The 15,032-nt window shown below is 44.6% G+C and overlaps 2 protein-coding genes across 2 annotated transcripts; both read left to right on the plus strand.

Moving 5' to 3' along the window:
• The first annotated feature begins 215 nt into the window (after window positions 1-215).
• LOC124689205 (G-type lectin S-receptor-like serine/threonine-protein kinase SD2-5) lies at window positions 216-2,638 on the plus strand. Its single transcript, XM_047222766.1, has one exon. The coding sequence runs from the start codon at window positions 242-244 to the stop codon at window positions 2,636-2,638; it is 2,397 nt and encodes a 798-aa protein (XP_047078722.1). The 5' UTR covers window positions 216-241.
• A 3,237-nt stretch (window positions 2,639-5,875) lies between these two features.
• LOC124689207 (vacuolar-processing enzyme-like) lies at window positions 5,876-7,866 on the plus strand. Its single transcript, XM_047222767.1, has 7 exons — window positions 5,876-6,052; window positions 6,150-6,314; window positions 6,392-6,548; window positions 6,638-6,981; window positions 7,063-7,269; window positions 7,351-7,551; window positions 7,711-7,866. Exons 1-7 carry the CDS (start codon window positions 5,876-5,878, stop codon window positions 7,864-7,866), a joined length of 1,407 nt encoding a protein of 468 aa, XP_047078723.1.
• The last annotated feature ends 7,166 nt before the right edge of the window (window positions 7,867-15,032 follow it).

Here is a 15,032-nt window from a genome sequence, read left to right on the forward strand (position 1 = left end):
ATTCTCAGTTTTCTCCATTTAGAAACCGTCCAGTTTGCTACATAAAAACACGGCACAGTTGCTGGCATTAACAATATGTTCATCTGCTTCTCCGTGACTCCATGCTCGTTTATATGTGACTCCAAGCTCCAAGCTCCATGATTGCACTCTGCATATTCTCCTTATAACTTGGTTAGGTTTCTTTCCTTCTCTGCACCAAACAGCTACCTCTTCTTTACTGTTTTTTACAAAATAATTGGCCATGCCGTCCTTACCTTTGTTGATCACCACTCTCGTGTTCCTATCTTTTTATTTCCTCCACCAATTTCCTTTTGCCCTTGCCTTAATGAACTCCACTGTGACAAACGGGAGTTTGTTACAGAATTTAACCATCAGCTTTGGTGGAAACTCTAGTGCTCGATTATTCCTCCAGAGCAGAAGCTCTGACACCGTCGCTAGTTTGGGTTTATACAGCACAGATAATTATGTGTTCACCCTTTGCATCATGATGAGCTACTACAGTGGCTATGGGGATACTATTGTTGGCCAGCCCCAGGTTATCTGGTCTGCGAACCGCAATTTCCCCGTAGGCAGGAATGCCATCTTTTCTTTCAATGGGGCTGGTGAGTTACTTCTTCACAACACTGATGGCACCTTAGTATGGTCCACACCTACAAAGGGAGCCTCTGTTGTTGGTATGCGCCTCGATGGTTCAGGGAATCTTGTGCTTTTTAATCAAAACAATTCCTCTATCTGGGAGTCTTTTGACTACCCGACAGATACATTAGTCATTGGGCAGTCACTATGTACGGGAGTCAATCTCACTGCCAATGTTTCACTCACCAGTTGGAGAGAGGGCCAGATTAATCTTCATGCCCTGTCAAATGGATTGCAGTTTTATTTTGGCTCTTCTTCTTATACACAAGTATTCCAACCAACTTTTCTAGGCAATGAGACGTCAAATTGTTATGCATTTGCCAATGGGAGCTTTGGTTTTTCCAAACCAATCTTCTCATTACCCCTTGCGAGGTCATTTCAGTTCATGCGGTTAGAGTTTGATGGGCATTTTCGGTTATATGAAATGAAAAGGGCTGCCGTCCAGGTGATGTTTGATGTGCTAAGCAATGACGTCCAGTTTTGTGACTACCCTCTGGCTTGCGGCGAATACGGTGTTTGCATAAATGGGCAGTGTTGCTGTCCGAGCTCTCGATATTTTAGACTCCAAGATGAATGGCGTCCAGATATGGGGTGCATACCATTGAATAATCTGTCTTGTGATCATATGCGCTACCATCAACTTGTGCCTGTCGGCAACATTTCCTACTTCAGCGACAGTGGCTTCCAGTCATTGGCTACTTCTGCTACAGATGAGGACTGTAAGCAATCTTGCTTGGTAGAGTGCTCTTGCAAAGTTGCATTATTTCAATATGACAGGCATGATGGAATTGGCGGCTCTTGTTTGCTTTTATCACAGGCATTGCTACTTTCTCACCCTAAGAGTTCTGCAAATCGTACTTTGGCATTTTTCAAAATACAGGGCACCGTGAGAAGACGGACCAGTATTGCTGTTGGTTCTGCAATTGGTAGTTTTGCATTACTTTCCATTGCAATCACCATTTTCATTTGGAGAAAATGTAAGAAAAGGGAAGAAGAAGATTTTATTGGAGGAATACCTGGAGTGCCAGCACGCTTCTCTTATAATGATCTCAAGATAGCTACAAGGGACTTCTCAATGAGGCTTGGATCTGGAGGGTTTGGATCTGTTTTCAAAGGTAAAATAGGCAAGGAAACGATAGCTGTCAAACGCTTAGAAGGTTTTGACCAAGGAAAGGAGGAATTCTTAGCAGAGGTTGAGACCATAGGAAGAATTCATCACATTAATCTTGTTAGGTTAATTGGATTTTGTGCTGAAAAATCCAAAAAGCTACTTGTGTATGAGTATATGAGCAATAGTTCATTGGATAAATGGATATTCCATGAACATCCTGTTTTTACTCTTTCTTGGAAGACAAGGCGTAACATCATCATGGGTATTGCTAAGGGTCTGTCTTATCTCCATGAAGAATGTGAACAGAGGATTGCTCACCTAGACATCAAGCCACAAAACATTCTCCTGGATGATAGGTTTAATGCGAAAGTCTCAGATTTTGGATTATCGAAATTGATTAGTAGGGACGATAGCAAAGTCATGACTCGAATGCGAGGGACACGTGGATATCTTGCACCTGAGTGGCTAGGTTCAAAGATCACTGAGAAGGTAGACATCTACAGCTTTGGAATCGTCATAGTTGAAATTATATGTGGACGAAAGAACCTGGACGAGTCACAACCTGAAGAGAGAGTTCACCTAATCAGTCTTCTCCAAGAAAAGGCTAGGTCTGGACAGTTATTTGATTTAGTGGACAGCAAAAGCAACGACATGCAATTTCATAGAGAGGAGGTTAAGGAAATGATGGAGCTCGCAATATGGTGCTTACAGGTTGATAGCAGCAAAAGGCCTCTAATGTCAACAGTTGCCAAGGTGTTAGAAGGTGCAATGACTTTAGAGGCCACACCTCACTATGATCTTGTTGCTAATTATGAACTAGACCATAGAAATGTTGAAAGGCAAATTTGTTCATACCTGCCTTCGGCAACACTTCTGTCGGGGCCGAGGTGATAGTTCCATACGGCTCTCCCAAATACACCAATGTTTTTGTTTATGGTTATTATATACCATGAGCCAAATGTACTCTGTAGCTGTAAACTTCCCAGCTTGCAGACTGCGGTTTCAAATATATGTACCAAATATTTATTTTATTTGTAGACTGCAATGTTGTAGCAACGAATCCAATTTTTTTTTTCGAAATGGGGCTATTCTCCGGCTTCTGCACCATGACGATGCACACGGCTATTTATTAAAAGAAGGTTCAAACAAGTATTGTTTACAACTCACGCATCTTCGAAGATAGATACAAAAATCAACCATCGAAATAAACACATAGCAAGACTACACATCAACATAGCCTTCTAGTATGTCGCCAACCAGCCTGACACAAGATATCCTGAGCGACCATCAGGAGCCGTGTGCATCCAGAAACCATGGCATCCCGCTGCAACGAATCCAAATGGGATGCCATATTTCTATCCTTAGGCAGCATATGTGATTGTTTATAGCGAAGAGGTCTATTTCAGTAAAACAATATATTGATTGATATATCTACCCTTTTTCTAATCTACATTCTAGCTGTTCTAGAATTCGCCAACAGGCACTTTTTGGGCCGTTGATTTTGTACCTTCAGGCGTGCATCTCAGCGTTGTGTGCGCCATGTCTGTGCGATCAGTAGCGGGTTTGGGTTGACGGGTATATGCGTTTTTCCTGTGCCACACATTGTCAGTTTTCCTCTGTTGATGTTTTCCCTTTTTCTAATTCGACTGAGCCGTGCGTCAGATCCCTGTCGATGTGTTCGAAGATAAAAGGAGATAGGCATGGCGGAGGGGTCGCCGCCGAAGGGTGGGCACGGAGACAGCAATTGCCCGGGCTGGCGGAAGCACCGGTCTCCGCCAGGGCAATCTGTCTACTTTCTTCTCTACTTCTTCGTTGCACACCGCCGCCAGGGCATGTTAGGGCGCTCTCAGGGATTTTCTTATGCGTGGGAACTAGACAGTACAGACGCATGTATGGGTTATTCATGGGGGATATTTTCCTCATTTTGTCTAGGATTCATGGCGTTGTTTGGATTTTGATTCGGCAACTAGCTGTGTGTTAGCTCCCAGCCTCCCAGCTAAACGTGTACTCGTGTATAAGCATCGGGCTCATTAAATTTTTGATTTGATTTGTCAGTTGTAAGCCTCACTGATATATGTCTTATGTGAGAAAACAACAACATTCATTTTCTACATGTGAATTCACATGGTTGCACTCAATGTGTTAAGAGTGTGAGATGGATTTATACTCATGTGTGTTTCAATCAGTCTCATTGGTTCATGTGTCTCAAGAGATTAAACTACCACCGGACCACCCTAAACTGTAAAGGGGAGTTTTGTTCATTTCCTTCATGGTTTTCGTCGGTGGTGATGATAATAGCAGAAGTCTGTTTTCTTAGACAGTGTTGTTTGTACATTTTACTCAGTCACCTCAATTGAATAATTTTCCTTTGTATTTATCAGAATTTTAGGACCCAACCACTTCTAGTTTTGCGTTTGAATGCACACCAAAATAATCATCACAAGGTATATATTTTTTTCAGGAAGGTCGGGGAATTTTTGCCAAAGAGGCCTTGCTGTGCTCATTGGCTTCGGGGGCAATAATTGTTTTGGCATCATGGTAGTTTTATCTGTCAACTGCAGCCTTGAAGTATTTGTCGATTTGGTGCGGCAGATTGTGCAGATTAGCATTTTGGCATTATGTTTTCTTTTGGTGCAGCTAAGATTTGAGTGGCTAACGACATATTCCGGAGTCATTTGACTTCAACCGTAGAGGAACATTTTTACGTTTTAAGTGTTTAGAACAGCTCTGTTCTTAGCATTCATATACATCCATGAGATGAAGCTTTTACAGGTTTTTTTTTCCTTTAACTAGGGCTGTATGACTTAGGATGGCTAAGATGTTGACAGTATTTCAAACAGTATGTGTTGCTCCAGTCTTCTTATTCAATACGGAAATGCCTCGCACACAATAAATTTTGTACGATTTGTGTACGACCAGACACGTGGAGGGGCTTCCCATTATCTGGCCCACATGCTGACTGAGGCCCATATGACTCTTGTCGTACCAAACTGTTGTACAAATTTGATCGTATGTATAGCATTGCTCTATTCAATATGTGCTACTTCAGTCTTTCTGCCTAAATTATGATTACTATTTTCAATCTGTGTCAATATCAACTTCACTTCTTCTAGTTAAAAGAAACCCCACTTCTTCATATTCTTTCATCAGTAACTACTTAATAGTTTTTCATCATATTTTTTCACTCTTGAGTAAAATTTAGTTTGTGTTTCTTCAGTCCTCTTTTCTCTCTGAAAACTGATCTCAGACATTCTCCGTGTTCTAAGTCATGTTCTTCAGCATTGTTATTTTTCGGTCTATCAATCTTCATTTATTTTGGTCTTGTTATTTTTTCTAGAGTCTTTGTCTCAATCCTGTGAAGGGGAGCCTTGGCGAAGTAGTAAAGCTTCCTCCTGGTGACCAGGGGGTCATGGGTTCAAGCCGTGGAAACAGCCTCTTGCAAAAATTGCAAGAAAAGGCTGCGTACAATGACCTTTGGGCTGAAGGTGAACGAGCCTACGGCAATAGTTAGCAGGTCGGATGTGTCATCAGTGGTTTTCGTTGACTAAGACACTTAATTCTCAGAAAATAAAACCTAGTTCTCACTCGACCAAAACCTAGGTGCCCCCTATTTATATTGATAAAAACTCAGGGCTTCAAGGTTCGTTACAACCAACGACATATCCAAAAGGCCAACATGAAAAACCGTGTCAAATGGAGATTATAACAAGGTGACTCTCCAAGCGCTTTTGTCTGAAGTTTGCTCACATACTGACATTTTCTATCCGATCCTTGCCCGACATAGAGCATCAAACCATCCGTGTAGGTTGCACCAGAGTACAGCACAGCACTAGATATTGCATCGTACATGAATCGTACAATAACCGGACACAAAAAGTGTCCTACATGAAGTACATTCCTTTTACTAGTATTATACTAGCACTGTCGGATTGAAGTATTGTAGCGGCAATATTGAGTATTTGAGTTGCTTTGGAGTTAAGATATCTGGGAATCCTCCCATGACGCCCCTTGATAGTGGCGTTGTCGATGCAAATGAAGACGACCCCGAGTGTTTATATAACGGCTTGCATTTCAGTTGTTGTACTCATACTCTCCCAGAGTGCATTCCCAAAACCTTCACTCGTAAGTATGGCACGCCTATGCTTCCCTGTACTTGTGCAGCTGGTCTTGCTCATCGCCGGTGTGGCCGGCGGGCCGTGGCAGGAGTTCCTCCGCCCGCAGTCCGACGTGGACAATGATGTCGTCGGGACGAGGTGGGCCGTCCTCATTGCCGGCTCCAAAGGTTTCGAAAACTACCGCCACCAGGTAAGTTCACGATTTTTGTTTTTGTCAATTTTGCCGAAGAGGCAAAGACTTCGTGAAAAGCTGAAAATAACGGTTCGCACATTACTTACATTGTTAGGCGGACGTGTGCCATGCGTATCAAATCCTGAAGAAAGGTGGCTTAAAAGATGAGAACATCGTCGTCTTCATGTACGATGACATCGCAAACAACTCCGCCAACCCCAGGCCGGGGGTTATCATAAACCATCCCAACGGCAGTGACGTATACGCCGGAGTTCCAAAGGTATGTCCCGCCGCCGTCCTCTTGTACCCCTTGACTCTTGTGTTCCTCGTACCACTTAAGAATGATGTCGGATGCAGGATTACACGGGAAATGATGTGAACGTGAATAACTTCCTCGCCGTCCTGCTTGGCGACAAGTCAGCGCTCACCGGCGGCAGCGGCAAGGTCGTCGATAGCAGCCAGGACGACCACATTTTTGTGTATTACACCGACCACGGCGGTCCAGGGGTGCTTGGTATTTGACTCCTGCACTACATTGTTCTCGCAATTTGGTGATACGTTGGAGATCGCATGCGTCTGAAGCTATATTAAACTCTTGGATAGGTATGCCAACCTTAGGTGAGAGCCTGTTTGCCAGTGACCTGGTGGCAACTCTAGAGAAGAAGCACGCGGCCGGAACGTACAGGAGCCTGGTGTTCTACGTAGAGTCGTGCGAATCCGGGAGCATGTTCGAGGGCCTCCTGCCGGCCAACATCAGCATCTACGCCACCACAGCCTCGAACGCGACAGAGGACAGCTGGGCCACGTACTGCCCCGGCGGCGGGCAGGGAGAGGCCCCTCCTCCGGAGTTCATGACCTGCCTTGGTGATCTCTACAGCGTCTCGTGGATGGAGGACAGCGACGCACATAACCTTCGTAACGAGTCCTTCGAGTTGCAGTACGACAATGTAAGTTTCACCTTCATGTCCATCCATCATCCGTGCCGAGGGAGATAGAACTCATGATGCTGATCTGTGTTGATCGACCAGGTGAGGAATAGGACGCTCTCCTGGTCACATGTGATGCAGTACGGTGATCTAGGTCTGAATGCTCAGACCCTGGACCTCTTCATGGGTTCCTCCGATCCTGCCAACCACAGCGCCACGGTAGGCAGCACAGACAATTTACTCATGCAGCTTTCCTCCGCCGTGCACGTGCACCAGCGTGATGCAGATCTTCTCTACTTTTGGCACAAGGTTAGAATTTCAGTAATCTAAAGAAATATTTACATGGAAATACATATAAAGCTGACGAGCCATTTTCCATGGGATGGGAAGTACCGGAGATCGTCGGACGGGATGTCCGAGGAGGCTCGGAAGGAACTGCTGGGGGTGATGGCACATAGATCCCGAGTCGACAAGGGCATTGAGCGCATCGGCGGCATCCTTTTCGGCACCGAGGCAGGCCCCCAATTCCTCACCGCCGTACGTCCGACCGGCTGGCCTCTGGTTGATGACTGGGACTGCCTCAAGTCTATGGTGAGTGTTATGTGAAATCGGTTGTGGTATTCACAGACAAACGGAACAACTGGATAATTGATATTGTGCTTGTGCTGTCAACAGCTTTAATTTTGCTGCAGCTACATGTAATTGGAGCTGCGAGATAACTAACCTGTCGTTTCTCCCACATCTGTGAAGGTACGGGCCTTTGAGGAGCAGTGTGGGCTGCTGGGACAGTATGGAATGAAGCATACGCGGGCCTTTGCCAACATGTGCAACGCCGGCGTTGGGCCCATAGCCATGCCCAACCTCGCATCCAAGGCCTGCGCAGCTTCTACTCCTCCGTCCTTCTGATTAGTCGTAACAAGAACATAAGGAATGGATTGGTTGCTTCGTTTGTTTGTTTTGACACAAGTAAGTGAGGCGCTCAAAACAAAAGCGACCAAACGATTCTGAAATAAAGTCATCAACTTGTTGTGCAATCCTTTTCTTTCAGTCATAATTAAGTGACAGAGGTCGCCAGGTCGGGAGAGAAGCGAGAGACCATTACACGATAACACTACCATGGCTAGCAAGCCAGGCCCGCGTTATTGACATTGTCACCGCGTCGTGGTCTTCGGCGCCGGAGGTGGGGACGGTCGCTGCTTAACACGTTTATTTGTTTCCGAGTCCGATGGCTACCAGGTCATCCTTAATCTGTCCGACTCGTAACCGAATCGACTATGTATCTCGTGCATATATTTGTACACGATCAATCAAAGCTGCGCCTCCAACTTTGTACCTGCCTCCCGAACCAAGGCTCCAACAAACCTATCCAACTTTGTTGTTTAACAAATACATGATGGTTAATTATATACTTTATATAATAATAATGTAGATGAATCGACAATGGATGTACGGTAACCGACTCTGTGACGAGTTCATTAAGGGTTTGAATGATTTCCTCGTTGTGGCTAATGCGAACAAGTAGGTGGGTTTTTGTTATATGTCCATGTGCTGCCTGTAAGAATCAGAAGGGTTACTCTTCCTCAAGAGTCGTTCATGTGCACCTGCTTCGGCACGGTTTCACGCCAAGCTATAATTGTTGGACCAAGCATGGAGAAAGAAGTGTTAGAATGGAAGAAATGAAGAAGGGGATGATGACAACTATCCTGATCATTTCTGTGATACTTTCATGGAGGATGCTGAAGGAGGGGAAGCAGAAGGGGAAGGTGAAGGGAAATGTGAAGAAGAGGCACGTGATGAGCCTGTTGATGATCCTGGTCGGACCATTGCTGATGCACGGCAGAGGCTGCAAAACTGAAAAGGAGAGGGAGAATTTGGATCGCATGTTAGAGGATCACAAAAAGTCGCTGTACCAGGATGCGATAATGGTCTGAAAAAGCTGGGATGCACACTGGATTTGCTAAAATGAAAGGCATAAGAAGGTCTATCTGACTCAGGATTTGAAAAGTTATTGAAAATGATGAAGAATATGTTTCCAAAGAATAACGAGTTGCCCGCTAGTATGTACGAAGCAAAGAAGGTTGTCTGCCCTCTAGGTTTAGAGGTTCAGAAGATACATGCATGCATTAACGACTGCATCCTCTACCGCGGTTAATACGAGAATTTGAATGAATGCCCAGTATGCACTGCATTGCGTTATAAGATCAGAGGAGATGACCCTGGTGACGATGTTGAGGGTGAGGAAACCCAGGAAGAGGGTTCCCGCCAAGGTGATGTGGTATGCTCCTATAATACCACGGTTGAAACGTCTGTTCGGAAACAAAGAGCATGCCAAGTTGTTACGATGGCACAAAGAGGACCGTAAGTCGGACGGAGAGTTGAGACACCCCGCTGATGGAACACAATGGAGAAAGATCGACAAAGAGTTCAAAGATTTTGCAGGTGATGCAAGGAACTTAAGATTTGGTCTAAGTACATATGGCATGAATCCTTTTGGCGAGCAGAGCTCCAACCATAGCACCTGGCCCGTGACTCTATGCATCTACAACCTTCCTCCTTGGTTGTGCATTAGCGGAAGTTCATTATGATACCAGTGCTCATCCAAGGTCCGAAGCAACCCGGCAACAACATCGATGTGTGCCTAAGGCTATTAGTTGGTGAACTTTTACAGTTGTGGGGCAGACCCGGTGTACGTGTGTGGGATGACCACAAAGAAGAGGAATTTGACCTACGAGCATTGCTTTTCGTAACCATCAATGATTGGCCTGATCTTAGTAATCTTTCGGGACAGACAAATAAGGAATACAAGGCATGCACGCACTGCTTACATGAGACAGAAATTATATATTTGGATAATTGTAAGAAGAATGTGTACCTGGGGCATCGTCGATTTCTTGCCCGACATCATAACTTAAGAAAGAAAGGCAAGCATTTCAACGGCAAGGCAGATCACCGGCCGAAGCCTACGGAACATACTGGTGCTGATGTATTTGATGTGGTCAATGATTTGAAAGTCATCTTTGGAAAGGGTCCTGGCGGACAATCAGTTCCGCAGGGAGTTGACGGGCATGCACCCATGTGGAAGAAGAAATCTATATTTTGGGAGCTAGAATATTGGAAAGTTCTAGATGTCCACTCTGCAATCGACGTGATGCATGTTACGAAAAATATTTGCGTGAACCTGCTAAGCTTATTGGGCGTGTTGGAAAGACAAATGATACAAAGGAAGCACGACAGGACCAGCAACGTTTGAAAGACCCAGAAGACTGACATCCGGAATGGTTTCAAGGTTGTGCCAGCTACACTCTTACCAAAGAAGAGAAGGTCATCTTTTTTGAATGCCTGAGCAGTATGAAGGTCCCGTCTGGCTTCTCGTCGAATATAAAGGGAATAATAAATATGGCGGAGAAAAAGTTCCAAAACCTGAAGTCTCACGACTGCCACGTGATTATGACGCAATTGCTTCCGATTGCTTTGAGGAGGCTCCTACCGGAAAATGTTCGAGTAGCCATTGTGAAGCTATGTGCATTACTCAATGCAATCTCTCATAAGGTAATTAATCCAGAAGATCTACCACGGTTATAGAACGATGTGGTCCAATGTCTTGTCAGTTTCGAGTTGGTGTTCCCACCATCATTCTTTAATATTATGACGCACCTCCTGGTTCACCTAGTCGAAGAGATTTCCATTCTCGGTCCTGTATTTCTACACAATATGTTCCCCTTTGAGAGGTTCATTGAAGTATTAAAGAAATATGTTCGTAACCATGCTAGGCCAGAAGGAAGCATCGCCAAGGGCTATGGAAATGAGGAGGTAATTGAATTTTATGTTGACTATGTTCCTGACCTTAAGCCGATTGGGTTTCCTCAATCGCGGCACGAGGGGAGACTAAGTGGAAAAGGCATGATCGGAAGGAAATCAACGATATGTATGGACGGCCATTCTATGACTGAAGCACACCACACAGTTCTACAAAATTCTAGCTTGGTGGCTACATACTTCGTGGAACACAAGAATATTTTACGCTCGAACAACCTAGGGAAGCCTGAATCCTGGATTAGAAAGGCCCACAAGGAGACTTTCGGCGGTTGGTTGCGAAAACATTTAATGAGTGACAATGATGTTGAAGGGTACGAGATAAATGGGAATACATTTTACACGATCGCCCAAGATAAAAAGAGCACCAACCAAAACAGTGGTGTCCTCTTTGATACATCTACCGAGAATGGGCAAAAGGTCACATATTATGGTTACATAGATGAGTTATGGGAACTTGACTATGGACCCTCCTTTAAGGTCCCTTTGTTCTGGTGGAAATGGTTCAAGCTAACAGGAGGTGGGGCAAAGATGGACGAGCAATACAGAATGACAATGGTGGATTTCAACAATTTTGGTTACCTTGACGAACCATTCGTCCTAGCCAAAGATGTCGCTCAGGTTTTCTATGTGCAGGACATGAGTAGCAAACCGAGGAAAAGGAAAGCTAAGAAAACGAGTACATCATGCGATGATCTAAAGCGCCACATAGTTCTTTCAGGGAAAAGAAACATCATGGGAGTGGAGGACAAGACAGACATGTCAGAAGATTATAACAAGTTTGGTGAAATTCTGCCCTTCAAAGTGAACACTAACCCAAGCATGAAGTTAAATGATGAGGATGCTCCATGGTTACGGCACAATCGTAAGCAAGGGACACAAGGGAAGAAATGACGTGTAATAATTTATTATACCAAACTTTGTTGAGGAAAAATTGTTCCAAACTTTGTATGGATCATGTGAATTATATTATTTGTGATGTGTTTGGTGTCTATTTTCGAATGATTCGATTGATTCGAGATATCACTGATGATACATGAAATTTGAACTACAGCCAATGATGTGAAGGAGATGTCTAGGCCTAGGAGTACATCTTGAAAGGTTGGAGTGATTTAGTCATACTCCTGCCTAGACCTATAATATGCATATCCGTAGTCTTCTTAGTCGTCGCCGTTGTAATGGTAGTCGTCGCCTTCTAAGTTGCCGCCGTCGTCGTCGCTGTCGTCGGGCGGCGCTCGTGGCTTGAACCTCGACTGGTACTGAGGGTAGCGCAGGTGGGGGATATCGCCGGCCCTGATGTAGTCCATGACGCTTTGTAGAGTTCGGCCGCCCCACCATAGCCGACGGCCGGCCTCGTGGAAGTTCCCAGGAGGCAGACCATCCTCCTCATACCTGGCGAGCGCCTTGTCACGCCGATTGATGAAGAAGGCGTCGCAAGTCTACTGGTTGTCGGGATGCCAGCAGGGATTCATCCGCTGCTCCGGCATGAGGTCGAGGTAGTAGTGGTTTGTGATGGCCGTCCGATGCACAGTACCCTGTGGGACGGGAGGGACCGGCACGCTGATACGTCTCCAACGTATCGATAATTTCTTATGTTCCATGCTACTTTATTGATGATACCTACATGTTTTATGCACATTATATGTCATATTTATGCATTTTCTGGAACTAACCTATTAACAAGATGCCGAAGAGCCAGCTTGTCGTTTTCGCTGTTTTTGGTTTCGTAAATCCTAGTAAAGAAATATTCTCGGAATTGGACGAAACTTTCGCCCAGTGGTCCTATTTTTGCACGAAGCTTCCGTAAGACCGAAGACCTAACGAAGTGGGGCCACGAGGCAGCCAGGGGGTGGCCGGCGCGGCCTAGGGCTTGGCCGCGCGGCCCTGCCCCCGGGCCCTCGTGTGGCCCCTCGCGTTGACCTTCCGCCTACTTAAAGCCTCCGTCGCGAAACCCCCAGCACCGAGAGCCACGATACGGAAAACCTTACAGCGACGCCGCCGCCGCGAATCCCATCTCGGGGGATTCTGGCGATCGCCTCCGGCACCCCGCCGGAGCGGGGATTCATCTCCCGGAGGACTCTACACCGCCATGGTCGCCTCCGGAGTGATGAGTGAGTAGTTCACCCCTCGGACCATGGGTCCATAGCAGTAGCTAGATGGTCGTCTTCTCCTTGTTGTGCTTCATTGTTAGATCTTGTGAGCTGCCTAACATGATCAAGATCATCTATATGTAATTCTATATGTTGTGTTTGTCGGGATCCGATGGATAGAGAGTACTATGATTATGGTGATTATCAATCTATTGTTCATGTGTTGTTTATGATCTTGCATGCTCTCCGTTACTAGTAGAGGCTCTGGCCAAGTTTTTACTCTTAACTCCAAGAGGGAGTATTTATGCTCGATAGTGGGTTCATGCCTCCATTGAATCCGGGACAAGTGACGTAAAGTTCTAAGGTTGTGGATGTGCTGTTGCCACTAGGGATAAAACATTGATGCTATGTCTAAGGATGTAGTTGTTGATTACATTACGCACCATACTTAATGCAATTGTCTCGTTGCTTTGCAACTTAATACTCGGAGGGGTTCGGACGATAACCCGAAGGTGGACTTTTTAGGCATAGATGCAGCTTGGATGGCGGTCTATGTACTTTGTCGTAATGCCCAATTAAATCTCACTATATTTACCATGTCATGTATATGCATTGTTATGCCTTTCTCTATTTGTCAATTGCCCGACCGTAATTTGTTCACCCAACATGCTTTTATCTTATGGGAGAGACACCTCTAGTGAACTCGTGGACCCCGGTCCTATTCTTTCCATAGCATACAATCTACTTGTTTTACTCGTTTTCTTTGCAAACATCTTCCACTCGATACGTTTAATCCTTTGTTACAGCAAGCCGGTGAGATTGACAACCTCACCGTTTCGTTGGGGCAAAGTACTTTGGTTGTGTTGTGCAGGTTCCTAGTTGGCGCCGAATCCTCGGTGTTGCGCCGCATCACATTTCGCGACCATCAACCTTCAACGTGCTTCTTGGCTCCTACCGGTTCGATTAAACCTTGGTTTCATACCGAGGGAAAACTTGCCACCGTGCGCATCATACCTTCCTCTTGGGGTTCCCAACGGACGTGTACATCTACGCGCATCAAGCACTTTTTCTCGGCGCCGTTGCCGGGGAGATCAAGACACGCCGCAAGGGGAGTCTCCACTTCTCAATCTCTTTACTTTGTTTTTGTCTTGCTTTATTTTATTTACTACTTTGTTTGCTGCACTAAATCAAAATACAAAAAAAATTAGTTGCTAGTTTTACTTTATTTGCTATCTTGTTTGCTATATCAAAAACACAAAAAAATTAGTTACTCGCATTTACTTTATCTAGTTTGCTTTATTTACTGTTGCTAAAATGGCCAACCCTGAAAATACTAAGTTGTGTGACTTCACAAATGCAAATAATAATGATTTCCTATGCACACCTATTGCTCCACCTGCTACTACAGCAGAATTCTTTGAAATTAAACCTCGCTTTACTAAATCTGGTCATGAGAGAACAATTTTCTCGGTGCTAGTTCCGATGATGCCGCTGCCCATCTCAATAATTTTGTTGAACTTTGTGAAATGCAAAAGTATAAAGATGTAGATGGTGATATTATTAAATTGAAAGTGTTTCCTTTCTCATTAAGAGGAAGAGCTAAAGATTGGTTGCTATCTTTGCCTAAGAATAGTATTGATTCATGGACTAAATGCAAGGATGCTTTTATTGGTAGATATTATCCTCCCGCTAAAATTATTTCTTTGAGAAGTAGCATAATGAATTTTAAACAATTTGATACCGAACATGTTGCTCAAGCTTGGGAGAGAATGAAAACTTTGGTAAAGAATTGCCCAACCCATGGATCGACTACTTGGATGATCATCCAAACCTTCTATGCAGACTAAATTTTTCTTCGCGGAATTTATTGGATTCAGCTGCTGGAGGTACCTTTATGTCCATCACATTGGGGGCGGCTACAAAACTTCTTGATGATATGATGATAAATTACTCGAATGGCACACGGAAAGAGCTCCACAAGGTAAGAAGGTAAATTCTCGTTGAGGAAACCTCTTCCTTGAGTGATAAGATTGATGTGATTATGTCTATGCTTGTGAATGGTAGATCTAATGTTGATCCAAATAATGTTCCTTTAGCTTCATTGGTTGCTCAAGAAGAAAATGTTGATGTGAATTTCATTAAAAATAATAATTTCAACAACAATGCTTA

The sequence above is a fragment of the Lolium rigidum genome, chromosome 2 (assembly GCF_022539505.1).
Source record: "Lolium rigidum isolate FL_2022 chromosome 2, APGP_CSIRO_Lrig_0.1, whole genome shotgun sequence".
Taxonomy (NCBI): domain Eukaryota; kingdom Viridiplantae; phylum Streptophyta; class Magnoliopsida; order Poales; family Poaceae; genus Lolium; species Lolium rigidum.